Here is a 27972-nt window from a genome sequence, read left to right as displayed (position 1 = left end):
CCTCCACACTGTTTTCCAGAATGGCTGCGTTGGTTTGCATTCCCACCCGCACCTGCTGTTTCTTGTGTTGTTGAGTTTAGCCACTGTGACAGGTGTGAGGTGACATCTCATTGTGGTTTTGCTTTGTCTTTCCCTGACAATGAGCGATGCTGAGCATCTTCTCGTGTGTCCGTTGGCCATCTGTTTTGTCTTCTTTGGAGGAGTGTCTGGCCAAGTCTTCCGCACATTTTGTAACTGGGTTATTTGTTTTTTGGGTGTTGAGTTTTACAAGTTTTTCATGTATTTTAGATCCTCTCTCTGAGATGTGTCATTTGCAAATATCTTCTGTAGGCTGCCTTTTCGTTTTGTTGATTGTTTCCTTTCGCTGTGCAGAAGCTTTTTATCTTGAGGAAGTCCCAATATATTGTTGCTGTAATCCCGTAGTTTTTAGTATAGTCACAGGCTGATAACGACCGTGACCACAAGAGAATTTTAGGACATTGGCTTTTTGTTGTTGTTAATTTTTTTTTTAACATTTATTTTTGAGAGACAGAGCACGAGCTGGGGAGGGGCAGGGGGGGGGGGGGGACACAGAATCGGAAGCAGGCTCCAGGCTCCGAGCTGTCAGCACAGAGCCCGATGTGGGGCTCGAACCCACCCACTGCGAGATCATGACCTGAGCCCAACCGACTGAGCCACCCAGGCACCCTGGACGTCCTCATCCCCAACAAAACCCAGCTCATGAGCAGTCACTCCCACTCCCCCCCCCCCCCCCCGCAAAGCTGCTACGTCCTCTCAGCAAGGCGGGTGTCCTTGCTTCCACTTTTCGGACGAGGACAACCCAGGCTTCCTGGAGATTTTGCGGCAGGAGGGCGGCATGAGCGTTTGTGACGCCCAACGAGGGCTCTGGCTGCTGGGTGGAGAACCGAGCGAGCCTCCGGGAGACTCCCGGGTGAAAAGAGGCGGCCACTGCCCCCTCTGACGCGCAGCTCCTGTCCTGCAGGAGGCAGGGACTGGCTGGCTCCATGGCAACTGCAGACACAACACACGTTTGCAAAGCACAGACGTACAGCCACGCTCAAAACGGAGTTGAGCGTCTCCACGGACCAGAAACGAAGTGCAAAGTGCTGAGGGGGGGCCAAGGCCGCGTGCCTACTGGGCCTGAGCCACCCCCCGCCCCGCCCCGTCTGTACAAGAAGACTGGAAAGGTCACTGCAGCCGGGCAGGGGGAAGCACCCGGTATCTGCATCACCAAGAAGGCCCAATGCCTCCGAGGGTGTGGCAGAGACTGGAGCTGTGACAGTCCCCCCCCCCCCCCATGCCCTTCTTCCACACCAACCGGGCATGTGTCGCTACAGGATGGCTCTCGGCTTCACTCGGACATGGGTGCGGAGCGGCGGGTTCTGGGCCCGGCCCCTGTTAACCCCCGTGGACCCCCCACGCTATGGGATGGTGTGGCAGCAGAGGGGGTCACTTTCCTCTGGCTGCTGTAACAAATTAGGACAAATGTAGCCGCTCAAAAAATCCCCAAAAAACAACCACCCCAGTTTCTTCTCCTAGAGTTCTGGGGTCCAGAGGTCTGACGGCAGGGTCATGGGGCCAAAGCCAAGGTGCTGCCCGCGCCGGTCCTTCGGGAGACCCGAGGCAACAACCTGCTTGTGGCCCTTCTCCCTCCGGAACGTAGCTTGCAGTCCTCGCCTCACTCACACCTAAGCCTCTGTTGTCGCATCTACTTCCTCCTTGTAGTGAAATCTCCCGTGGCCTCCCCAGTCTAGGGACACCTGTGATGACAGGGCCCACTCGGACAGCGGCTGAAGCAGACAGGCCGCTGGAGCCCCGAGTGAACCGCGCTCCCGCGTCCACGCCTCTTTGCAGACTGACCGTCCTGGTCCCTCTGGGTCGCCGTCACAGAAAAGCACCGAAGAGGCGGCTTACGGGCCACAGAAATGTATTTCTCACGGTTCTAGCGGCCCGAAGTCCAAGATCGAGGTGCCAGCAGACTGGCGTCCGAGGAGAGCCGGCCATTTGCAGATGGCCACCTTCCCGCCGTGTCCTCACGTGGCAGAAGGGGCAAGGGAGCCCTCCGGGGTCCCTTCTACAAGAGCCCTGGCAAGAGGTCTCCACCCGCGGGACCTAAGCACCTCCCAGAGGGCCTGCCACCGAGTGTTATCATGTTGGGCACGAGGTTCAACATAGGAATTTGGGGACACACACACACACCTCACAACGGTGACATTGCTGTGCCTCCTGTCCAGAGGCAGATGGGGTCTATTCCCGCAACCTCTGAAACCGTGGCTGGCCTTGTGACTTGTTCTGACCGATATAACGTGGCAGAAATGACGCTGCGTGAGTTCTACATACACGGTTAAGGGGTCCAGCCCTCGGGACACCTTCGTTTCCGATCTTGCACTCCCGGAACCTGAGGCCGCATCGCGGAGTGTGGGAGAGCCGCGGGAGCGGGAACTCAGGGGCCCCAGCCTGCAGTCGGCACCAGGGGCCGGTGACCGCCACCACGTGGGGATCCGGCGAATCCAGGAAGATCTGGCAGAAGGGCCACCCCGACTGGCAATCCACCAAATCGGGACAAACGAGGGATCATTGCTGGTTACTACCACCGAGTTTGGGGGTGGATTTTCACACAGCAGATGAGAAAGCAGAGCAGATGGTGATCCTTTAGTGGATTATGAAATCAGATTCCGGGGGGGAAAGGCAGCGTGCAAAATAGAAGGCAGCAGAAGAGAAAATGTAACCGTTCGTGCGTCCACAGGAGTTGCGATTATCTGCTGCTGTGTGAGAAACCACCCCAAAGTTAACAGTAAACGGCCATTTGATGATGCTGCGGTTCCGTGGCGGGGACGCTGGGGCAGGGCACGGGGCAACGGCTCATTTTTGTTTCCAGGGGAGCCCCAGCTTCGGTGGCTCAAATGGTTGGCCACGGCTGGGATGAAATGACTGGGGCCATGTGGCTGGGGCTTTGGTTCGGACTCTTGGGGAGAGATTCTCATTTCTCTCCCCATCCTGTCTTTGGGGACCAGAGGTCCAGTGTGGCCTCCTCAGATGCTGGGCACACACAACAGGTACTTGGACTTCTTACTTAGGGGCTGTTTTATTTATTTATTTATTTATTTTAATTAATTTGCAGGACAGAGAGAGGGAGAGAGAGAGAAAGAGAATCCCAATCAGGCTCCACACTGTCAGCTCAGAGGCGGACACGGGGCTCAAACTCACAAACCGTGAGATCATGACCCGAGCCAAAACCAAGAGCTGGATGCTTAACCGACTAAGCCCCCCAGGCACCTCTGGGGGCTGGTTTCTGTCGGGCTCCTGATGGCTTCAGTTCAGCGGTCCCCGAGCATCACATCTACATATCCATTTGGTCAACTCCGTCACTGAGGCTGGCCCAGGCTCAAGGGGAGGCCTTAGACTCCACCCTCTCAACGGGAGTTGTAGGGAAGCACCCGCCGCCCATCGTGACTGTGACGTCATCATATGTCACGTTTCAGCAAATCTAAGACGTCACCACTTGTAGGACGTGTCCTGATGTCACACGTATCAAAATGTGTAAAGCAGGGTCAAGATGGAATCGTGATGTGTAGCACGTGCGTGATGACTTGTGGCGGGAGAGGTGTCTCCGCTGCCGGGTGCGGCTCAGAGTTCGAACCCGGGCTACGTTACGTTCCAAAGTGAGGGCCAGGGAGCAGTCCGTCCAGGCTGAGACCGTCTGTTGCACAGAGGGGATCCCTAAACAACTACTAACGTTTTCTATTCTAGAAACTTCTGTACAAATACCAAAGGAGGGTAGACAGTAAACCCTCATGAATCCATCAACCCAGCTTCCGCCAGTATCAACCCACACGGTCAGTTAATGTTTGACGCATACCCCGACCTAACCCAGGGCATAGAAGTCGCAGAGGTTGGGTTAGTTCATGTGTAAACACCGGGCCATACGGTGGCACCGCGAGCCTTTTCTGTTGTAGTCCTAGCAATCCAGGTGGCTGAGCAATAAATAATGCTTTATTGCCTCGATGCCACGAGATAAATCTGAGATGGATGGGCCGGGGCCCACACTGAGCACACAGGAGCTAGTAGGGAAGGGGAGGAAATGGAAAGATCAGGAGCACACGGGGTAGGGAGGGGAGGAAGAACCAGGGCGGGGGCAGCCACGGTTGGTTTCCCTGGAAAGAGTGTGCATGCTGTCACTGTGAGCAAAACATTAAAAACAGGAAGGCACCGGGAGGGCTCAGTCACTTGAGCTCTGACTTCCGCCCAGGTCGTGATCTCACGGTGTGTGAGTTCGAGCCCCGCGGCGGGCTCTGTGCCGACGGCTCCGAGCCTGGAGCCTGCTTCGGATTCTGCGTCTCCCTCTCTCTCTGCCCCTCCCCCACTCACACTCTGTCTCTCTCTCGCTCTCTCAAAAGTAAATAAATATTAACAAAACTAAAATAAATAAATAAAACAGGGGCACCCAGGTGGCTCAGTTGGTAGACCGTGCAAGTCTTGATCTAAGGGTCGTGGGTTTGAGCCCCACGCAGAGGGCAGAGATTACTTAAAGTCTTTAAAACTAAATAGAAATTAGGGTTACCTGGGTGGCTCAGTCGGTTTAGCACCTGACTCTTGATTTCAACTCATGTCATGATCTCACAGTTCATGAGATCGAGCCCCACGTCGGTTCCGTGCTGACAGTGTAGAGTCTGCTTGGGATTTTCACTCCCCCTCTCTCTCTCCCCCTCTCCTCCACTCTCTCTCTAAATAAATAAACTTAAAAAAATTTAAATTAACATAAAAATTAAAAAGAAAATAAGGTGTTGGAGACTAAGACATCTTCAGCCCTCTAGTTGTGCAATGTCACAACCCCTTAGTCACCACGATCATCAAAATTAAAAAGTTTTTTATTTAGTTTTTTAATTTTTTTTTTTTTGACAGCACATGCGTGAGTGGCGGAGGGGAGAGGGAGAGAATCCCAAGCAGGCTCCGGGCCGTTAGCACAGAGCCCCATGCGGGGCTCAAACACACAAACTGTGAGATCACGACCTGAGCTGAGATCAAGAGTTGGACGCTCAAAGGACTGCGCCTCCCAGGCGCACCTACTTAAAAGATTTTAAATCCATTTACATTACCTTTAAAAAATCTTTAAAAAATTTTTTTAAAGTTTTTTTTTATTTTTGAGACAGAGAGAGACAGAGCATGAGCGGAGGGGGGTTATCGAGAGAGGGAGACACAGAATCCGAAGCAGGTTCCAACACAGAGCTGTGGGCACAGAGCCCGACACGGGGCTCGAACCCACGAACCGACACGGGTCTCAAACCCACGAACCGTGAGATCGTGACCTGAGCCGAAGTCGGACACTTAACCCACTGAGCCACCCAGGCGCCCCAAGGACGAACGTGCCTACAAGAGGCGGCAGGTGAGGCACACCGAGAGGGGGCGCGGCACCCAAGCTGGGCAAGGACGGAGCCTCCCCGCCCCCCGCCTGTTCCTGCCCAGGCGCCGGGTGGTGAGGACACAGCGACGGCCTCCAGCCGGGACTGCGAAAGGTGCAGCAAGGCGACAGGGACGAGAAACAGCAGAACCCGGGCCACTCGTTCCCACCGAGGAGTCAAGCGACGGGAAGGCGAGAGAGAGGGGAGGGTCTGAGATCTGGAGAAACCCACCCAGCGAAGCCGCCGCGTCAGGAAGGCGGCACCAACCGCCCTTGCGCATGCGCCTGCTGCCCCTCTGCAGAGGCCGGGGGGGCCAGACCCCCCCCCCCCCCGCGCCTCCCGCGGAGCACCCGTCCGGCGGCGGCAGGACCCCGCTGGCAAAAGGCGAGGGGGAGCGCGGGAGGCCACGATTACCTTCAGAACGCGGGACGGGAGACCCGAGACAGGACCTTAAGGGCAGCAGTGATGAGGGTAGAGGGGCCTCAAGGAGGAGCGTGTGGCCGTGGGAGGAGTCAAGAGTCTTCCCTGGGACCCGGCGGGACTGCGGCTCCGCCCGGGGAATGTTTAGTGGGGGGGGGCTGGGGGGGTTGGGGGGGGGGCGGGGCACAGCCAAGTGTGGCCAACGCGTGTTCTCAGGCAAAAGTGGAATCTCCACACTAAGTTTTACTAAAACACCTGCAACCTAATGAACCCTGGCGAATTGGGCTGTTTCCAGAAACTTTCAGATGCCCAAGACTTGCCCAGATTTGATGGGGAAAAACGGAATGTTGGATGTAAAAAGCCAGGAAACACTCCGCGGTTTCAAATCTCACACTTAACCGGGCGCCTGGGTGGCTCAGTCGGTTAAGCGTCCGACTTCGGCTCAGGTCATGATCTCGCGGTCCGTGAGTTCGAGCCCCGTGTCGGGCTCTGTGCTGACCGCTCGGAGCCCGGAGCCTGCTTCTGATTCTGTGTCTCCCTCTCTCTCTGACCCTCCCCCCATGCATGATGTCTCTCTCTGTCTCAAAAATAAATAAACATTAAAAAAAAAAATCTCACACTTCACACTAACGACTAGGAAATGCAGAACATAAAGGTCAGCCAGCACAGGTTCTGAACAGGAAGACACAGAGTGACCTACCTATGCCCTGAGGGACCGGAGAGCGAAAGTACGACCCCACATGAAGAAAACACGCGGCCTTCACGGGAGTAGCCGGTTGGCCCTGGCAGGAGACACAGAACAGGAAGGTGAGAACCGAACCATCTTCAGCGGTGCCCACCCCCCACCCCCCACGGCCCACGGCCCAGGGCGTCCATCCCGGGACCGGACGGCCATACGCTCTACGTGGCACAGAGGGAGGAAACCGTCCCGTCCGGTCACCTGAGCCATCAGGGAGCTTGTGCCAGAGCCGCCCGAGGTGGCCTCGTGAGGGCTGCCAACCCCAGTGCGGGCGGACCCTCCCCTCTGCCACGCCGACTGGCACGGGACTCAGGACTGGGTCTGAGCTACGGGAGAAGCAGCCCGGCAGGTTCCCAGGGGCTGAGATGATGGGGAAGGACGCGGCCCTGGGCACCGTCTTGTGACCTTGGGAGGACAGCAGCAGGAGAGGAAAGCCCACACGGAGGATGGAAGCGGAGCGGAGACAGGGTGGAAGGCGTGCGTGTGCCCACGGATGCACGCAGGCGCGCGCACACGCACGCACACCGCTGCCTCCTGTCGGCCCGGAGGAGGGGCGGCCTCAGCCGGCCCTGTCCGTGGACCGGTCCCCTGGCCCTGCTGGCCTATCGCCTGGGCCCCCAGCTGCACGGATCTTCCGGGGCCGCTTCCTCTGGGGCACGGACACCCGGCCCTCCTCCGGAGGACACCCCCATCCTGTACGTCCACCTTCCAGCTGTGTTATTCTATCAGCTGGTTTCCACACTAGGCCTTCCACGCGGCAAAAGTGCCTCCGTGGCCCAGAGCACGAGAGAAAACCACGGCAGCCACTTCTCAAGGTAACGGCAGCTTATGCTCAGTATTCTTTATTGGCAGTGGGAAACGCTTCACTACTGTATTGAAAGACAGCAATAAATAATACTGTGATAAAAATAGTTCAAAAGTAGACTGTACATACTTTGTTACACAATCAGGAAGTTCACAAAAGATTAATAGAAAAACAGAACGGAAACGGTCAATTGTACAAGTAAATTAAAAGCAGAAACCAAATGTAAAAAGACGTGCCGTTTCTATCTCTGTATCAGCTGCATAATAAATAACACACCATGATCTGAGCACATTTCTTGCTGGCTTTTTAATATGCCGCGGAAAAAGTAAGTTACATTTGCTACTTCTATAAACCGAAATGGCTGTCGCATCAAAATCTACAGATGGACGACGAGGTCCACTCTTTAAACATGTTTACAAACAAATGTAAAAAGTTGATTTCCGTAAGAACAATAAGGCCTTTATTAGAGTTGCACTACATTATTTCCAGGATCTCGCGCCCTCCTCCTGGGTGGGCACCCAGCACCCTGCCCCGCGGTGGGAGCCCAGTGCTTCCTGATTGGTCCTCTGAGAGTTCTGGGGCCAGGGAGCTCGGGGTGCCCAGGCCCCCCTGCCCAGGCTTTCTGGGTCCTCAGCTCCCGGGTCCTGCCGGTCACTCCAGGCAAAAGCTGCCCAAGCCCCCAGGGACAAGGCTCCGAAAGGGCTCACCGGTCCTAGGAGATGCTCGTAGTGTTCCGATAACCCTTCCGCTCCCAGTTTTATTAGCTGATATTTAACACCAGATATTTTTAATCTGTTCACACTGCAGAATAAAGCATTTCTTGCTAGAAAAAGTGTAGTTAAGGTCAGTCATTAAAATACAACAATTGCTCAAAATTAAGTCTGATTATTTCAAAATGATTGTACGTGACATTTGTAAAGGAAAATGCACGCTGTGTCACGATGATTTTACAAACGCGGTAAAATCCTTTTCTCTGTCAGGGTTTATTAATAAAAAATTAAACAATGATAATTACAATAAATGCATAATTTACAAAAGCCCTATATTTGTTCATAGGATTTATACATACAAGCATTACAGTACATTCGTTTGAAAGACTAAACTTAGATAGAAGAACATGAATTGATTGGAAAGGATATTTATAGCCTGGATATACATGAAAAAGTAAGTAACTATATAAAAGAAGTCATAAGTTTACATAAATATAAGAAACATTAAATTCTAAAATATTTTCTCTATGGTATTCATGAATCCTTCACTAATTAAAAACTCTGTAATAAAATATCTCAGGGTCCATATAACAAGTATCAACAGATTAAAGATCCCGCTGAACTTCCAATGTAGTCCCCTCCGGACTCAGAGTGCTGCGTGATCACCGGTAGAAGTAGTGTGGGTAAACTGGAAAGTAAAAGCAAGAAGAGAACGACCCTTGAGACAGCAGCCGGACAGCACCTTCCAGGGCCCCAGCTGGGCCCAGCACACGCGCCCCTCCCTGCCTGTTTTAAGCGCTTCGAGAATTTAGAGAAAGCATGAACATCTTGCATATCGAGAATTCTTTGATTGACTTCATTCTGGCATATGACTAAAAGTTACCAATTAAAAAAAAAACAACATACAGAATCCCATCAAATATTCTTTTTTTTAAAGATTTTAAGTCATCTCCACACCCAATGTGGGGCTCAAACTCACTACCCCAAGATCAAGGGTTGTAGGCTCCACCTCCTGGGCCAGCCAGGAGCCCCCACCAATCAAATATTCTGGCTGAGACAGCAAAACAGAAGAGGAGCAGAACAAAGCCGCCCCGCGCAGAGCAGGGGAGAAGAGGGCTGGGCTCCTGGGCCCACACCCGAAATCTCCATGTTCAAACTCAGCCCCTCAGATGGTAATGCTGTTCCGTTTTTAAAAACCAATCTCTCAACTGAGAGGCTATCGCCGTCACTCACGTGATGACGGTATTGAATCCGCTGGGGCCTGGTTCATTCGGGAAGGTGTATTTAAAACAAGCCAGCCAGCGCCTGCCGACCTGGGAGCTCCACCAGGCCAGGCAGAGGTGAGTGCCACGTGCTCCCGAACACCAGAGGGGCGGGGGAGGGGGGCGGTGGTCAGCTCAGCTCAGAGCAGCTCCCTTCTGCTCCGGCTGCAATCCTGCCTCCCTACCCCAAAAGACATTAGCAGACGTTGAAGCCAAACTTCTGTTGTTTAAGGAAAGAGTGGAAATACAGTTTTCCCCTGAAAAACTGAGGCCACACCAACCTCTTTGTTAAGTGTTAATAAGCACACACAAACCCCAGGATCCTCTTAGCAGGTGCAGAGAGGCTCGTGTTGTGCGTGTGTGTATTTCTCAAAGTCCCTAAGTGAACCTGCGTGGGCTCTCCTGGCGCCCACGGACATCGCGTGGACAGGACACAGGTGCCCGACCGCGGCCTGCGCGGACGGTGCCCTCTACTCACCACAGGGGGCGTCAGCAGGAGTAAGTCCTGACTGTGGCGGAATCCAGCCTCTGCGGTCCCGAAACGCTGCCTGCTCCGACCAGCGGCACGAGGGGCGGCGTGCAAACACAGCATGCGGTTAGTCTCAAAACGTCACACGAGGGCACTCGTACAGCCGCACACATTCTAACCCACAGCAGCACCCACCGAGGGCTCCCGGGGCACCTCCGAGTGGGGTTCTCTCCACCCCAAGCGGCCTGGGGACGCCCTGGGAGTTCGCTCTAAAACAGCCAGGAGAACAACTTGGCCGCGTCCATCTGCACGCGTGACGACTCCTGACACGGTAACTCTCTTCCCCTAAACCCTCTAGAGTTCTCGACTTTTCCGGACTTCTCCCTCAGCCCTAACGATCCTCTGTAAGGAGAGTATGCGGTGAATGACCCAGTGAATGCCAGCGGCCCACTGAAGGGTGAAGGTAAACCGAGTCCAGTGCCGTCCTGATGCCCGCTCTGCCCTCCCCGGAGGGGGTGCGGGACAGCGACTTGGCCGAGAGCACTGAAGCCCGGCCTCGGCTCCTGCCGGAAACAGCGTGAGAACAGAGGCTTCTGTTCTTGTCAACAAACGCCCCGCACGGCTAAGTTTTCCAACCTCCGCAGAGGGTGTGTGTGGCTCCCGAGTCCATGTTCCGTGTTCCGGCAGGTTCCGCGGGAACACAGCCTGTCGATATTCGGCCGAGGTACCGGGGAGCGAGCTGTGCTGCCGGCGGCCGCGGGCCACCTGGATGAGCCCCCGACGCGGAGGTCCCGGGAGACCCGCCGCGGCCCCCCGCACTCATTCTGCTTTAGGAACCCACGAAGACGCCCGCTGTGCTGGCTTGGCTCAGTCACCACACGAGGGTGTGGAGCCCCCTGCCACGCGACACGCTCCCCACGCCTTTTTCTAGAGTTATGTTTACCCGAACTCTAATCCAAACATCACCATTGACACTTAACCCGCAAGACGTGGTTTTTGAAGATGGAGATGGTAATAAGGCCATGAGGAATATCAGAGGGCAGTCAGGGTAGCCAACCAGCGGAGGCTAAGTTACAACGAAAACTTATAAAAATTAGCTATGGGCTCCACGAGGAAGATGCTATTTTTTAAAAAGTTGGGTTTTTCCCTCATTAAGCGTATTACTGAAGTCTGGCAAAGAGAAGGAGTTTTTTAATGAAAATGCTGCCCTCACTCAAAGCTCAGTAAAGGCCTTACATAAGTTACTTTCCCTGGTTTTTACAGAGGAGAGCGAGAGCAAAACTCACAAACCCAAGTACGGGCAGGGCTAATAGCAGGAAACTGTAACAACCACACCGTACGATTCCTACAACCACGTCCTTCATACAGTTTTCCAAGACCATCGAGGGTGAGCGTGGTTGTCTGTGACAGGCCTACCGCTGCAGTGGCCCGCGGGACATGCCTGACCCTGTCCAAAAGCTTCCTGTGAGGGACTCACTGAGCCATCACAGCCAACCAACGAGGAAGGCACCAGGGCGACGACCACTCTACAGACGGGGACACTGAGGCCCAGGGCCCGAGGCCATGCACCTCCCTTGTGGCAGAGCCGGGCTCTAACCCAGGCATCTGGCTCCCAATGCTGTCTCTGAGTGGGACATAATCGGAGCCGGGAGATCAGCCTACAAATCACTCAACTCATCAGCCGTGGCCGAAAAGCAGAAGGATGGTCAAGGGCTGATCGCCGGCCTGACCCGATGTGGCGACTACACAGCCGATGTGGGTTCCACAGGACGGGCCGCGCTCCGTGAGGACAGCCCAGGCTCGCCCTCTTCCTTCTCTCCGTCCTCTTATGACATGTACTGACACGGAGAAGCAGCACAGGGACGGAGGTGGGAACTGTGCTCCAGACACTCCTCCAGTGTGGAGGGCAGTCCTGGGGGGGAGGGGGAGGGGGGAACGCGGCTTGAAAGCCACCGCGCTGCCATCTTATAAACGAGCACCCTAGGGCTGCCCATCACATACGTAGCTTTGCAAGCGTGGGTGCTGGTCCAACGCTTGGGGGACACCCACGAAGCCTAGCTTCAGTAGTTGGAAGAATACGCTAATATTCAACCAGATAGGAACGTTAAAACAATCTCTATCGCTGTGAGACTTTGAGAAGCAGAATTGGGGTTAATCTTAGAGCATTCAAGCCTGAGCACGCCACAGCACCCGAACGCCTTGTTACGCATCAGGTCGGCCATTCTCCACCACTGTTAACGTTCCAGCCAACGAGCCTCCTGTGCCACCGCCGAGGGGCTGGGGCAGCATGGGACGTCACGTACCGTCCAGCTGTATCTTCTTTGGCTGCATAGAGGGTGAGGACAGAGAGGAAGTGACCCGGAAATTTGCGGGGAGAGTCTCTGCAGACCCAGCAGCCAAGCCACGAACGTCCTTTGGTCTAAATTTTTTTCTCCAAGAAGGTGCCCTCCTAAAGCTTTTATCATCGTCCTGGGAAATTAAAGGACAGAAAACAAGACCGATTGTAAAATAAAAGACAAAAATATATAGTAAAGTTACCAGCCCTTTAAAATGACCTCACTCCGCAGTTTTGTTTCCACGTATTCACCCCCATTCCTGACAGCCACCGGGCCGCCTGCCCAGACGGGAGCCCCAGGGGGTAAAGGGAGGCAGGGCCACACTTGTGCCGGGACCCTGATGGGCACAAGTCAGGACAGTCCTGGGCCGCCTGGGCCTGCTCCACTGTCTACGTGAAATCACCTTCCTGCTGTAAAAGATACTACGTTTTTGTTCTCAAAACGGTCTTCAGGCTGCGGACAGTCCCGCGGCACCCTTTCGCTTGCCCTGTTCTGGTCACACCAAGTGTTCTTATGGCAACGAAGACAGTCGTAAGTAGTGGTGTGGGAGTAAATCGGTCCTGGTTTTGTATAAGGAGAAAGCAACATTTTGTGTCTTTTCAAATAAACGACTGAAACCTTCCCCCAGAGCACAGGGCCCTGGATTGCAGTGAGATATCCTGCTGCCCCCAAAAACACAACTTACAGGCTCTATGCCCAGGCTGCAGCCAACGTGTTATGATGCGAAAAATATTTCTGAAGAGTATCAAAAGTCAAATAGCAAAAAGTAAAAAAACCGAACCACCCATCTCTGTGAAAATATTGGTTTCTCAATAGCTCATTTGGTTTTTTGTTTTATTTTTTTAAAGTTTATTTATTTAGGGGGGCCTGGGTGGCGCAGTCGGTTAAGCGTCCGACTTCAGCCAGGTCACGATCTCGCGGTCCGTGAGTTCGAGCCCCACGTCAGGCTCTGGGCTGATGGCTCAGAGCCTGGAGCCTGTTTCCGATTCTGTGTCTCCCTCTCTCTCTGCCCCTCCCCCGTTCATGCTCTGTCTCTCTCTGTCCCAAAAATAAATAAACGTTGAAAAAAAAAAAAAATTTTAAAGTTTATTTATTTAGTTTTGAGAAAGAATCAGCATGAGTGGGGGAGGGACACAGGGAGAGAGGGAGACAGAATCCCAAGCAGACTCAGCAGTCAGCGCGGAGCCAGACGTGAGGCTGAAACTCACAACTGTGAGATCATAACCTGAGCCAAAACCAAGAGTCAGATGCTTAACCGCCTGAGCCACACAGGTGTCCCTGTTTTTTTATATTCTGAGAGAGAGAGAACGAGTGTGTGTGAGCGAGGCGCAGAGAGAAAGAGGGACAGGAGACCCGAAGCAGACTCCACGGTGACAGCAGCGAGCCCAATGCAGGGCTTGAACTCACAAACAGGGGGATCATGACCTTAGCGGAAGTCAGACACCTAACCGACTGAGCCACCCAGTAGCCCTAATGGCTCGTTTGTTAATAAATTAAGAGCAAAGCTTAAGTTGTAAAGTAAAATTATCTCCACATTTGCAAGACTTATCTGATACATGGCTCCTACAAATTTAGTAATCTACATTTATTTTTTATTAAAAAAAAAATGTTTTTTAATCTTTATTTGTTTTTGAGAGAGAGACAGACAAAGCATGAGCAGGGGAGGAACAGAGAGAGAAGGAGACACAGAATCTGAAGCAGGCTCCAGGCTCCAAGCTGTCAGCATGGAGCCCGATGCGGGGCTCGAACCCACAAACTGTGAGATCGTGACCTGAGCTGAAGTCGGACGCTTAACTGACTGAGCCACCCACCTAGGCACCCCTACATTTATTTTTTGTTTTAAAGATTATACTTTTAAGTAATCTCTATACCCAACATGTGGCTTGAACTCACAACCCTGAGATTAGGAGTCCCATGCTCCTCCAACTGAGCCAGCCAGGTACCCCCAAATACTAATAATTTACAGTTAATGGAAATTTAGATATTAGGTGGAAAACTTACTTCATCGAATCTTCTGTCCGTCCCCATGACCAAAAGGTTGTTAAACTCCCTTTCCAAGACGGCACGAGCCTGAAATCATAAACCAACAGCCCAAAAGTTATGTCAATCTAAAGGATGTTAGCATATCGCAATTATTTTTAAACCAAGACTGGAAAAATTAAAAAAAAAACCCAAGGGATAAATGCCTTGAATCCTAATACTGTATTTTAAATAAGGATTTTAATGTGAAGTCCATTAATGGGCTTTATTTATTTTTGAGAGGCGGGGGGGAGAGACAGAGCTGAGCAGGGGAGGGGCAGAGAGAGATGGAGAGAGAGAATCCCAAGCAGACTCCACGTTGTCAGCACAGAGCCTGACATGGGGATCAAACCCACAAACTATGAGATCAAGGCCTGAGCTGAAACCAAGAGTCCGGCACTTAATCGACTGAGCCCCCCCAGGAGGCCTACGGGAATGGGCCTTTGGGGAGAGGGGTCCATGCTCCCTGGGAAATTAGACCAGGGTGTCGTGGGGGGGGGGGGTGTTTCCAGTGGGGAGACTGAGGGCGTTCCCAAAGGTGTATAGTGTTCTGAAGAAGAATAAAAAATTCCTGACTCTCCAGTGAGCCCATGAGTCAAAAAAAATTCCACAGGGAAATCAGAAACAGAATCCATGAAACTTCCATGTGACACACGGAAGTAAGAGAGCTTCTCTCTCCATGTAAGGGCTCAATGCACGCCAGGCTCACGAGCCTGTGACGGGAAGGGACAGGCAGAGCTCAGGCAGGAGGAGGCAGCACCGTGGACTCCGGGCCGCACAGCACAGCCCAGGCTCGCGGAGAGAGGCCTAGCTGTGCGGTGTAGCCACACGCTGCCTCGCTCAAATACAGGGCGCAGGGTCTCCAGCAGGAGAGCGGCGGGCGGGCGCGGCCGGCCTGGCGTCACCTGTGTGTTCTGGGTCGGGATCTGAAGCAGAAGCGCCAGGGCGTTGAAGTCGAAGGTCTCATCTAAGGCCATCAGCGCACCGTGAACGCCACTCTCTACGAGATTGTTCGCAAACTCTTTAAGGCCAATCGACAGGACCCAGCGAATCACTCGGTCATTGCTCCAAACCAGCACATCTGCAGACAGTAAACACCGATGGTCAGAGCGGCTGCAGAAAGCTCTCTCCATCACATCCACACCCTGTAACGCAGGACAGGGATCCCCGCTGTGCGCCCTGAGCCTCCGGGTCCCGACCCGAGGCGTGACCCAAACGGGCACGGAGGGCACCGCCAGGTGGGCAGACGGCCCCTGCTGCGCTCACACGCTGTCGTCCTGGCCCCTCGCCAGCCTCATGCAAACTGTCCCGTCGGAACCCACTCCTCGAGGAAACTCTCGAACAAGGAAGTTCTCATGCACACTGACTTTCTAGAGAATACAAAATGACCAGGGCCCAGGCATCGGGAACCAGAAGGACACACAAGGCACGACTATGCTTCGTCTACAGACTGCGGGTCCGCTGGAAAACCTTCCTCCCATCAGACGTGTTGGCCCCGTGTCTGGGCACCTTGTGGCTTGAACACGAACCTCTCAGTTACAGTCGTGAAGCCCGTTTTCTTGACTCATTGGGAAACCAGAAACTTGAAGATACTCTCCAGCATATTAGAGACTGTGAGGGGAGACCTCATGTTTACGCAAAGTAATAAATATTGCATTTGCATTAGGAGAGATCTAAAAATCACCAGATGATCACCAGTTACTTTGAAAGACTGCTTCTGTCAACCGTGAAAAGATTTAAAATGGAAGTACACAATAAATGAAACACATTTACCTAGTTCATTTCCAAGGTCCTCTTCTAGGTAAAAGGACAGATATACACACACGGACACACGTAAAATACTTACAGATCGTTACTACATTTATATGTTACATACGTTATATTATATATGTACAGAACATGTATCACAGATATCGTCTTATGGTGTTTCTTGTGACTCACACTAACTCAATCATGGCTAGACTACCCTTCAAATGGGCTATCTTCCCAGCCATTTTTTTTTATGCTTATTTACTTTTGAGAGAGAGACAGAGACAGAGTGGGGGGGAGAGAGGGGGAGAGAGAGGGAGAGCGCGAGAAAGCGTTGGGGCAGAGAGAGAGACAGTGCAAGACACAGAATCCCAAGCAGTCTCCAGGCTCCAAGGTGTCAGCACAGAGCCCAACGCGGGGCTCAAACTCATGAATCACAAGATCGTGACCTGAGCTGAAGTCGGACGCCCAACCCATCTGAGCCACTCAGGCTCCCCTCCAGCCACATTTTTTTAAAGTTTATTTATTTCAAAATAGTTTTTTAATATTTATTTTTGAGGGGGGCGGGGACAGAGAGAGAGGGAGACACAGAATCCAAAGCAGGCTCCAGCATGTGAGCTGTCAGCATAGAGCCTGACACAGGGCTCAAACACACGAACAGTGAGATTATGACCTGAGCCGAAGTCAGACGCTTAACTGACTAAGCCACCCAGGTGCCCCCTAGGTTTATTTATTTGACAGACAGCGACAGCGAGAGCTGGAGCAACAGGGGGAGGGGCACAGGAAAGGAGGGAGGGAGAGAATCCCAAGCAGGCTCCACCCTGTCAGCACAGAGCATGACACAGGGCTTGAACCCACAAACCCTGAGCTGAAACCAAGAGGTAGATGCTCAACCGACTGAGCCACCCAGGTGCCCCTTCCGTAACCACACTTTTACCTTTCTTTCTTAGTAAACACGAGGGATGGAAACAGCACTCACAGGACGGTGGTAAGGATTAAATAAATTAACCTTTGTGCTTGGAGTTGGTAAGTCCGATCTGCTATTACCATTCTTAGTGATTTCTTTATACTGAAAATCTGGGGAGAGGTTACGTTGAGCTCAATCGTTAACGTCTTGTTGCAAAACAAACTACTACACTTGCTCGGTTAGAGGTGCCCTGGGTGTTGCTTTCTTGGCTGAGCACCATGTCCTCTTATACGCCCCTGGGCCTGCTCCCTCCTCGAAATGCCTCTGCCTGCTCTCCCACCCCCACGCCCCAGAAGAAGCCCCCCACCCTGTCTGCGAGGCCCAAGTGCCCCGCGGACCCCATACCGCTCCCTCATCCACAGGAAGAAGAACCACGCTATGCTACTGTGGGCCCCTCGAGTCCTTGGAGAGACAGCCAGGGCAGTACTTTTCACGCTCACACCAAGACGCACACAGCAGGGGCCTGTTCACCTCTGCTCTGTTGCTCTCTAGTGGTGTGTAGCAGCTTTTCTGAACAAAAGACGACGTGTATCCTCGTAAGAGGAAATGTCTAAGGTCATAGGAAGAATGTTTACCCGGAGACCCTGAACCTACAGACTGACGTTAAGCACGAGAAAACGGGCACAGGGTCTCTGGCCGCAGAAATGGATCATCTCTCCCTCCTCTGTAATGATGCCAGACTACTTTTTTCCACTTCAAGCCTTTCCTGATTTTTTTTAAAAAGTAGGAAATCACCGAGGCTGTTCACACACGCTGCATGAATTGAATGCCATGTACTAGCCTTTTACTTCACTCTGGCTTTCTTCTCTTTTTCTCTCTAGCTCTTTACGGTCGTAATTCAACCTTCGCAGGCACATAATTCCGCACTGGAAACTGTTTCTGTTACCAAAAACCAAAAACAAAACAAAACAAAATACAATTAGCCGTGGCAGTGGGCAAACATCTCTTAGCCAACCAGGAAGGGCCAACGTGCAGCAGCACACCTGTGGAAGCTGTCGACCATCTTCAGCTGCCCTCGGAGGTCCTTCTTGGTCAGGTGGTCCAGCATGCGCGCGTCCACCAGGCACTCCATGAAGTAGCTGCGGTACTGCGCGAGGCCCAGGCTGGGCAGCCACTCGTTGCCGATCCACTCGTGGTTCATGTCCCCGTATGCCAGCGTCTGCTCGCGATAATTAAGAACATCAGTTCAGAAAAAAAAAACAAAAAACAGCGAGGACGTCGCAAGGGTCATTTAAATCATCTTTACACTGAATTTTTAATCTGTTACGTATTTTCAAAGGCCAACCCAATAATATGGCTTTTTATAATTTCAAAATAATTTGATCTCCTACTTACTGACTTAAATTTTCTATTAAAATTGTACACAAAGGAAATTCTACCATTAAAAATCTACAACTCATTTGTGCTAATACATATAATGTAATCACCAAACCACATTAAACCTGTAACTGATTACACGTTAGCATTCTGAAACAGTTTTCATAGGTAATAATATAACAACAAAGAATGATCACGACTCATGAACAAGTTTGAAGGATCAATCCAGCTCAACTCATTAAAACTATCTCTGGCTTTAATTTTATGTTTAACACTTTGTTTTCCATATTTCCTTAACAAAATATTTGTTAATTTCAAAATGAGTTTTAAAAAGTGAATACAAACATAGATTTAAAAGAAGACATGAACCCATTAAGACCGAGAGGAGAGACGGTTAGAAGACCTCCCTTTCCCCGTGGTTGAGGAGCTGACTGAGCAGGTGAGCCAGAATGATAGGCTCCCAAGGACGGAGAAGCCCTGAGCAGCACCATCAACTAGCCCAACCCAATTGCCGTGAGAGCACTCTAGCCAACAGCAACAGTGCACACAGAATGTTCCCCAACACAGACAAAGCTCCACGTATTTAAAGAGACTGAAATCATACCAAATGTATGTCCCCTGACCTCCACAGAATTAAATTAGAAAGCAATAATGAAAAGAGATCTAGAAAACTCCCAAATATTTGGAATTAGCACACTTCTAACCGACCCACGTGCCAAAGAAGAAATCACAAGGGAAATGGGAAAAGCTTTTGAATTGGATGAAAGTGAACACACAAGGGGCATCTGGCTGGCTTGGTCAGTGGAGTGTGCTGCTCTCAATCTCAGGGTCATGGGTTCAAGACCCATGTTGGGTGTAGATGTTACTTAAATAAAATCTTAAAAAAAAAAAACCATAAAGAAAGCACACACACAATATATTCATAAACTGTGGGACACTGCACTAGCTGTGGGAAATTTATAGTATTAAGTACTTACGTTATAAATGAAGGTTGCAAATCAATAATGTAAGATGCTACCTTAAAAAATTTGAAAAAGAAGAACAAATGAAATTCACAGCAAACAGAAGGAAGAAAATGAAAGAGCAGAAATCAATGAAACAGAAACCAGAAAAATAATAGAAAATAAAACAATGAAAGTAAAACCTGGGTCTTCATAAACATCAGTAGAATGGAATGACCCTACCCAGAGTGATTAAGAAGAAAGATATAAGTTATCTACATCAAGAATGAAAGACCCTACAGACACTGAAATCACTGTACATCAGTACAGACCCTGCAGACACTGAAATCATTGTACATCAGTACAGACCCTACAGACACTGAAATCACTGTACATCAGTACAGACCCTACAGACACTGAAAGGGTAATAAGGGAAAATTGTAGACAGCCGTAAGCAACCTGGATAAGACAGGCAAGTTTCTTGAAAGACATAATCTACGAAAGCCACTCGGAAAGAAACTGGTAACCTATACCTGACTTTGAATCTGTAGCTATAACCCACAGACACGCACACATGCACATCTCTACCTCAAACGCTCTTGCCATTGATCTCTACCAAACATTTATGAAAACAGTACCAATTCTACATAAACTATTACAAAAAAGTGAAGAAGAAATACCTAGCTCATTCTATACGAGCAGCATTATTTTGACACCAAAACCAGACAGATTATAAAAAAACAAAAACAAAAACAGATCAATAGCATTCATAGACAGAGATGCAAACTTCCTTAACAAAACATTAGCAAATCAAATCAGTAATAAGTGAAAAGAATATGATATCATGACAAGTGGAGTTTATCCCAGTAACATAGCTTGGGTCAATATTTAAAAATCAAGGAAGTTCACCGTACCAATGTACTGAAAAGAAAAAACCACAGAGATGTGGGAAACGTGTGTGACCAAATCACTCATCTATGGAAATCTCAGCAATCTAGAAACTGAAAAGATGGCTGCCTTGACCTGATAAAGGGCTTCTACAAAAAAATGTGGAGCTGAATGCACACTAGTGGTGTAAGACTGAATGCATTTTCCCTAAAATCAGAAACAAAGTTAAGGATGTCTGCTCCCACCACTTCCATTCAATACTGCACCAGAAGTCCCAGCCACTGTGGTAAGGCAAGAAAAAGAAATCAAAAGCACATGGGTTGGAAAAGACATAACACTGTCCTGATTTGCATATGACTTGATTACCAACACAGAAGATGAATACAGGACAGCTATCAGAACTAACAGGACCCGTATTATTAAATACTAAAAAAATGAGCTGGAGATGGAGATTTTTTAAAAATACCATTTATAATATCGTGAAAAACTATGAAATCCTTTGGGATACATCTAACAGAAAATGTGCAACATTTGTGCCATGAAACAGAAGTAAACACATTATAAGTATATGCACACATATCAAACAAAGGCACTGGATTTCTTCAGTGCAAGAAGGCAAAGCTACAGTCACAGGAATTCTGTAGTTACCTTATGGAAATATTATGGAAATATCCTTGGAAATATTAACTCTCAACTACCACCATGTTGTGTCTTGAAAATACAGCCTCTCATCTAGTATTCACACCAAACAAACTATAGAAGGAATGAGTCAGATTTCGGTAAGAATGCTCAAATTCAATAGAAGAAAACTGTGTCACTACTTTCGGTAAATAACCATGAGTGAGAAAAGCATCGAATGTTTTTGGCAAAGTGTCACAATGTCATGTTTTTTCACTCTTTCCAACCTCACTCTCAATATCACAGACCTGACCCTTACGGCGTGAATAGCCATCACTGCTTTCTTGCTTCTGTTCATGTATTCTTAAATGGACACAAAATGCAAAGAAATTTCTAAATAGTCTCACGGGAGCAGAGTCCTCCTTCACGTTGTTCACATACTCTGGTCCCACTTGTTAAGTGGCCCATACAACATGCTCCCGGAGGACCCAGCCTCAAAACCGGGGAGACCCACGCCTCCTGGGCTGCTGTCACAGCCTTCTGAAGAAAGCATACGACAGGGATCTCTCATGGTCAGAGAACACTCAGGCCGCCAAGAGACTGCCGCTGCACAGGCTCTATTTTCTCCAGCACCGGAATGGTCACAAAGCCAATTCAGCTTTGCGACCTCTGTAAAACATGACAGGTGAGGGCAGGTGTTACCAGCAAGCAGCTCAGTTTTGCACAGGCAGTACACGGACGGTACTTGCTAAATGAAGGCATCAGGGACTTGACCACACCTGGAAGTCTGCTTCCCGAGTGCCCAAGCGCATCTCCAGCTCCCCCTTGGCTTAAGAGCTGGTCGCTATGTCAGAGCCCGGGGAAGGCACACTCTATGACCGCTGCCCTTGGCGGCAGGGGGCAGGCGCACAGAGACCAGGACGCCTCTTCGTTCTCCTCTCATCTAGAAGACGGATGGAGTGAAAACCATCCTTGCTTATGCTGAAGACTGAGTGGGGGCTAATTCTGGCGTCACTGGCACGGCTCATCCTTGTTTACGTTTCCACTGCAAAGAGCAAACATTCGGCTTATTTCATTTACACATCCCACCCCAAGACAGGAAATTTCATACTTAGTTGCTGCCAGAGCTCTTCTTCTTAGTGTGGAAGACGCTGACGTTGAAGCAATTACGAAATGCACCCTTTTCAATTCACTGATGGCCATTATTGGCCCCATAAAGAAACATCTGAGCAGGCTAAGTGATTAATGATATTTATCTAGAGTATTGGCACAGAAGGCTTAGATCAAACGGTTGAAGAGGGAACGCATGGAACATTAGAGTCACTCTCCTCTTTTGCTTTTTAAAAAGTGATACAGAGCACCTGGGTGGCTCAGTTGGTTAAGTGACTGACTTCGGCTCAGGACATGATCTCACGGTTCGTGAGATCAAGCCCCACGTCAGGCTCTCTGCTGGCAGTGCAGAGCCCGCGTCAGATTCTCTGTCTCCCTCTGTCTCTCTGTCCCACCTTGCATTCTCTCTGCCTCAAAAATAAACATTAAAACAAGTTTAAAAATAAAAAAAAAATTTTTTAAGTGATAATACGTGCTTCATTCTAGGAGTACAAATAGAGAAAAAAAGGTGTTTCAAGCATCAACTGGAAATGAGAAAAATTCAGATGTAAGCGGAGTTTGATTGTTTTTGCTGACATACAATTATCCTCTGCGGATCCTTGAACACGACACCATCAGTAAGAACTGACTGGCTGCAGCCTGCAGCCCTCGAAACCTAAAACCTTTTCTAGCCCTAAAACCTAACAGTACGTCAGGCGGCAACGTTACTGGAATCCGGGTAGGAGACCACTGCTTTTTAATCAAGCTGCCCAAACAAGGCTGCAAGAGAGTCGTGCCGGAGCTTTTTGTGAGCCTGGAGAACGAGGAAGCTGAAAATTCAAATGTACGATCTGCAAGCAGAGGCTTCATTTCTGAGGACCCCGGGAGTAAGAAAGCCTCTCAACGGACACAGCGGCAGGACGGCATGGAGCGACACGCTGATGCCCAGACGGGGAGGGAGGGCCCCCTGTGCCACCTCTCGTGCCAGGTATTTATCGGAACATCTCCCGTCAGCACGCCTTGGGAGAAGCGTCAGCCCACCGGGGACGGCCTTCTATGATCCCAGGAGCTGCCAGGGCCCAGGCACGGTGTGTGACAGCCACTGGCCAAACAAAGTGACGTGTGTTTTAAGCAGAATTAACCGTGGTGCCCCATGAGAAAGGTTCAAAATTGTCCATGAGACGTACTCTTTTAATCCTATGCTTTGCTCTAAGACTTTAAATCACCAACGATATTCGGCATAAAGTAAGATGTTAAAAACGTCAAGAAAAGTCAATTACAAGCTTTCACACTCCAGCTCTTTTGCTGCTGTACATATAGTGAAGAGTATATTATAGAGAGTCTCCAACCTGAGCCCAGCTTCCCTCCTCAGCCTCCTGGGGTCACGAGGTTAGGAATGCAAAAGAACACAACTGTTAGTACTGCTGGGCCTGGGCATGCGAGCAGATCGGCTCTGTCGGGAAGGCGTGGAGCGACTGGGTGACAGAGTGAGAAAGTCAAAGCGTCATGCAAAACTCATGCAAAACCAGCAATTCCGATTCTCATGCAAGGAGCCGACTCCCCGTGGCAGGCACGTCCATTCAAGGAGACAACTCGGGCCACAATGCGGAGGCCGAGCGCCAAAGCGACGTCTCTCCGGAAGGAGATAGGAGTTCGATCTATTCTAAACGGAGCTAGTCTATCCATTTTAAGTTCCTGGGAAAAATCTAAAATAGAATTCTACTTCACGCATTTCACTAATACCTAAAGGAAGCACTGATCCGAACAATTTAACGTGAAAGGACATTCTTGTTTCCCACAGAAAAGCCCAGAATCGCGCCGTTCTCGGGGGCGGGAGGAGGGAGCACGGAGGGAGGACAGGCTCGGGGCTGCGACTGACCGTTTGTGGCGTGGCCGTGAGCGTTTCCATCTCTTCGTGCGTTAACCAGATATTTCCCGTGGTCTAGGGCGGCCCCAGTGGCAACCACATCCAGGGCAAGGGAAGCAGTGACAAAGAGGAAAGGCAGCAGACACGTGAGCCTCGGGCACGTAAAAGGAGCGGGCGGACGCAAAGGCCATTCTTCCCGCCTTCTCGTTTCAGATGCCCACACAGAACACGACAGAAGGTTAAAACGAGCCCCGCCCCTTGACGGAGAACCCCCACGCACACCACCACTGTGCTGGCAGTGACCCCAGGACAGCCCACGGTTTCTGGAGCTTCATCTGCCACGCCTACCACCTGACACACGGGAAACATAAAAGCGACCTACTTGGTGCTTCTGAGAACTACTCCTAATTCTCAAGTAACTCTCACTTCGATGCGTTTAAAACCTTCTCCCCCAAAGCACAAAAAGGAGCACCGTCCCCACGTCTGGCCCGTGGACGGCTCCCCACAGGCGCTCCACAGCGATGGGGCCGCGTGGACGGGACAACCTCACCCGGGGACCCGAAGAGGCCCAGCACAGGGCTCCGCGTGGCATGCAGAACGGCCACTGACTTCAAGGAGCCCGGACACCGGCACCGCTGATGTGGCGCGGCGGACCCGAGGCCCGTTAGCGCCCTGCCGGCCGCCGGGCCCCTCAGGGAGAGGGCTGGCCCGTCTCACAGCGAGGTTCCCTGTTCCAGGTGTGCTTGTCATCACTGTCTGCTGACTCAGCTCGTGAGCGGGGGCCTTGGCCGAGACGGTTTCTAAGACTTTGCGAAAGCCACCCTAACACCTTTGTTTCTACAAAGGTCTCTCTAAATGGAAACAACCAGGCAACGGGGACCTGGTCGGACGCCGTGACAGAACATTCCCGGGCCACAGGTCAGGGCACAGACTGACTGCTCATTACAATTCTGTCCCTAAGAATCGAAACAAAGACGCTGGCAATCCTTTCTGTGCAAAGTCCCTGCAAGTCCCGAATCAGGCGCTGACCTGCTTGCTACTCGGAGAAGAACGTGGGAGGCTGTGTCCTCGCCAGGTTTTCTCTTCGGAGCAGAGAACAGCAGAGCGGGAGCTGAGCCAACGTACAGAGCCCACAGCCAGGAGCCGGCCCGCTTTGTCCCCCAAGAACCATTAACGTCGTCCTCAGATTCGTTTTTTAACGTTCAACCAGGAGGGGCGTCGGTAAGGACGGCCAGGGTCTGCCCGCGTGGAGCACGGCCGCGCTCAGTGTGCAGGGGCAGATGCACAGGCTGCTTAAAGCCCTGAGCCGCCGGGACCCGAGGCTCCCCGAACGGAAAGCAACAACAGGCTGAGTAAGTCAGACAGTAAAACACTGATAACAATGCAAACAGGGATCTGAGCTCTTTCCCCTTCGCTTTTGGTAAGTTTGTACTTAAATTAGGGATAATTCCTTGTCTACACTTTAAAAAACTCCTACGTCTATACTGCAAAGTCAAGCTGTTCTGAGAGCATTCAATAAAGTATCTTTTAACCACCCGATCACGTATTTGAATGCTAAAACGTTAAACTGGATCGCTAGTCGTGTGAGGCAACGTGAGTGGCAGATGGGCTCCCTCCGCAGGTGCGTACCGTTCTCGAAGTAGGAGGGGCTGACGGGCTAGTCAGGGACATGATCTCCTGAATGGCCAGCCGCAGCTTCAGCCGGTGCAGAGGGTTGCTGATGCCGATCTCACGCTGGATCTCCGTGTCGGACAGCGCAGACATGATGGCCCCGCTTTTCACGTTGGCTCGGCAAGCGGCTACGTACCAGGCAGGCATCCCGACCCAGAGCTAGAGACAGGAAGTGTAAAGGCCAGAAGGTTCTGCACGGTGTACGAACGCGTTCATCCTGCTCACAGATGTGACGTGCTCCGCCCAGGATTCAAAAGAAACGTACCTCCAGCCAAACGACAACGGTGGGCCCGTCCCACTGTGCGAAAGGTAAACCTTGTCTCCGGGCTTCCTCGAGCAATTCGTGCCTACAAATAACGAGAGAATTCAACGCTGAAGAGTCACGAGTGCCTGTGGGTATATAGCAAGTGAACAGAGGTAATTCCCTGTGCACGCTTTCAAAAGTATATGGGGCGCCTGGGTGGCTCTGTCAGTCGGGCGACCGACTTCGGCTCAGGTCATGATCTCACGGTTCGCGAGTTCGAGCCCCGCGTCAGGGTCTGAGCTGACAGCTCGGAGCCTGGAGCCCGCTTCTGATTCTACGTCTCCCCCTCTCTCTTCCCCTCCCCTGCTCACGCTCTGTGTCTCTCTGTCTCTCAATAATGAATAAACATTAAAAAAATTAAAAAACAAAAAAAGCGTAACAGAGGCGTCTCCTGGCAGAATTAAAGAATCAGTGTCAACATCAACCAACCCCGGCAACCTTCACGTCCGAGGTAGGACAGCGGAGGGAGTACCTGGACAACAAGGAAAACCGCAGGAGGGGGCCGCACCTGCGTCTGAGTGAGGAGCTGCTGTGAGGGTCTCAAACTCGTCCGGCAAAGACAACAACACAGAACAGCACAGACTTTAAAAAAAATTTTTTTTTTCAACGTTTATTTATTTTTGGGACAGAGAGAGACAGAGCATGAACGGGGGCGGGGCAGAGAGAGAGGGAGACACAGAATCGGAAACAGGCTCCAGGCTCCGAGCCATCAGCCCAGAGCCCGACGCGGGGCTCGAACTCACGGACCGCGAGATGGTGACCTGGCTGAAGTCGGACGCTCAACCGACTGCGCCACCCAGGCGCCCCATCACAGACTTTAATACCGGTAATGGTCTGATACGGCAACTAAGGAACGGGCGGGATTTTGGCGGTTTCTATTCTACACGGCGATTCAGGCTAATACAGGTATCTGCTAAGTTAAGAGACTGGGTCATCCCATGGTTTAACCCACAGGCTTCAGACCCAGAAACTCTGAGTCCCCACCACTGGGGCCAGTGCACACAGGGCAGCCTGTGAGACTGTGATCCTGTCACAAGCCGACACCAGGAAGCCGTCCTGGGATCCTCACCGCATCCGAAATATTCTGTCCACCGGGCTCTAAAATACCCAAACCATTACTTCACCATCTTAACATCTTTAAAAATGATCGTCTACTAATAACATAGTTACGTAAGAGACAACGCCATAAGCTTTGAGAATTTCACCTCGCCCTTTCATGTTGTGTACGTACGAGGCTTTCTGAGAGACACGAATTCTTTCTGAACGGGAGAGGCCTCGCAGAGAAGGTGGGGTGGGACAGAAGATGGTTTACCCTACGTGCCCGGGCATCCTGAGGCATTTTTAAATCCCTCGGTCACTTGTAGTGTTATTTTTCTTTGATAAATTCTGCAGAACACATCACTGAATCTCATGTTTCTAAACAAACACATTGGTTCTTCAATATATTTAAACAGTATCAGACCTTTCTTAAGACTGTAAAGTCTACGTACAATTCGAGCTCAAAATGTTTCACATCAAGTTTCAAGTAAGTGTTCCTGAAGTCAACCTTGGATTTCCTGGGGGTAATAAATGTTCTAATTGCGTAGGAAGGATTACACCAGGGAGAGCAACAATTTTTTTTTTTTCTTTTTTAAGTAAGCTCTATGCCCAAGGTGGGGCTTCAACTCAAGACCCTGAGACTGAGTCACATGCTGCACTGACTGAGCCAGCCAGGTGCCCTAGAATGCAACAAATCTTAATAGCCAGAGGAAGGAAGGAAGGAACAGAAGGAAGGAAGGGAGGGAGGGAGGGAGGGAGGGAGAAAGAAAGGCAAAACTTCCCTCTTTAAAACGAGCAGCAAAGCTACTTACTCACATATGAGAAAGAAATGGGAGTCCACTGGGGCTGTGGTCACCCCGACATGGGGCACCCACACCGGATGGAAGAAGCACGGGGGAGAAGGGCCTCCCTCGCCGGGCGGAGTAAGCCATCCGTGTGCTCAATTTAACGCCGCTTTCCGTGTCCTACGGACAAATTCTCAACGACAGCAGCAACCTCTTATGCGAACACTTAACGTAAGCCATGCCACGTGACTCATACACACGATACTAATCGTTCCTTGGCAGACGGGCCGGGGAGAGACCTGAGCTCCGAAAGCACGGTCAGGGGCTCAGTCCCAAGCAGCCCAGCCCGGCACGGGAGGGGTGCACACGGCTCTGCCGCAGGGCCCGGGGGGCTCGCAGACGCCCCGCACTCCGAAAGCAAACCGAACAGCGACCGGATTCGTGGCACTCTGTCTGCCATGCTTTGTCTCTTCACACTCAACAGGTATTTAGGGGCACCTGACTGCCTCGGTTGGTAGACCACAGGACTCTTGAGCTCAGGGTCGGGAGTTTCAGCCCCACACTGGGCGTGGAGCCTAC

General features: G+C 51.1%; 1 protein-coding gene across 6 annotated transcripts in view; it reads right to left on the bottom strand.

The window, feature by feature from the left end:
* Window positions 1–7368: 7368 nt before the first annotated feature.
* PPFIA1 (PTPRF interacting protein alpha 1) overlaps window positions 7369–27972 on the bottom strand; it is a 91273-nt gene continuing 70669 nt past the window's right edge. For 3 of the 6 annotated variants that reach the window (XM_045039683.1, XM_045039678.1, XM_045039680.1), the window contains 11 exons: window positions 25532–25613; window positions 25225–25425; window positions 23608–23670; window positions 23078–23104; window positions 17859–18034; window positions 17657–17754; window positions 15065–15240; window positions 14142–14210; window positions 12108–12273; window positions 9814–9883; window positions 7369–8761 (listed from right to left, as the gene is read on the bottom strand). In XM_045039683.1, the coding sequence (XP_044895618.1) occupies window positions 9825–9883; window positions 12108–12273; window positions 14142–14210; window positions 15065–15240; window positions 17657–17754; window positions 17859–18034; window positions 23078–23104; window positions 23608–23670; window positions 25225–25425; window positions 25532–25613 (1117 nt within the window). In that variant the 3' untranslated portion in view covers window positions 7369–8761; window positions 9814–9824. The remainder of the gene's footprint in view (window positions 8762–9813; window positions 9884–12107; window positions 12274–14141; window positions 14211–15064; window positions 15241–17656; window positions 17755–17858; window positions 18035–23077; window positions 23105–23607; window positions 23671–25224; window positions 25426–25531; window positions 25614–27972) is intronic. The other 3 variants (XM_045039681.1, XM_045039682.1, XM_045039679.1) reach the window with 2 other exon arrangements.

The sequence above is a fragment of the Felis catus genome, chromosome D1 (genome assembly GCF_018350175.1).
Source record: "Felis catus isolate Fca126 chromosome D1, F.catus_Fca126_mat1.0, whole genome shotgun sequence".
Lineage (NCBI taxonomy): Eukaryota > Metazoa > Chordata > Mammalia > Carnivora > Felidae > Felis > Felis catus.
This window is presented reverse-complemented; position numbering and strand designations above follow the sequence as displayed.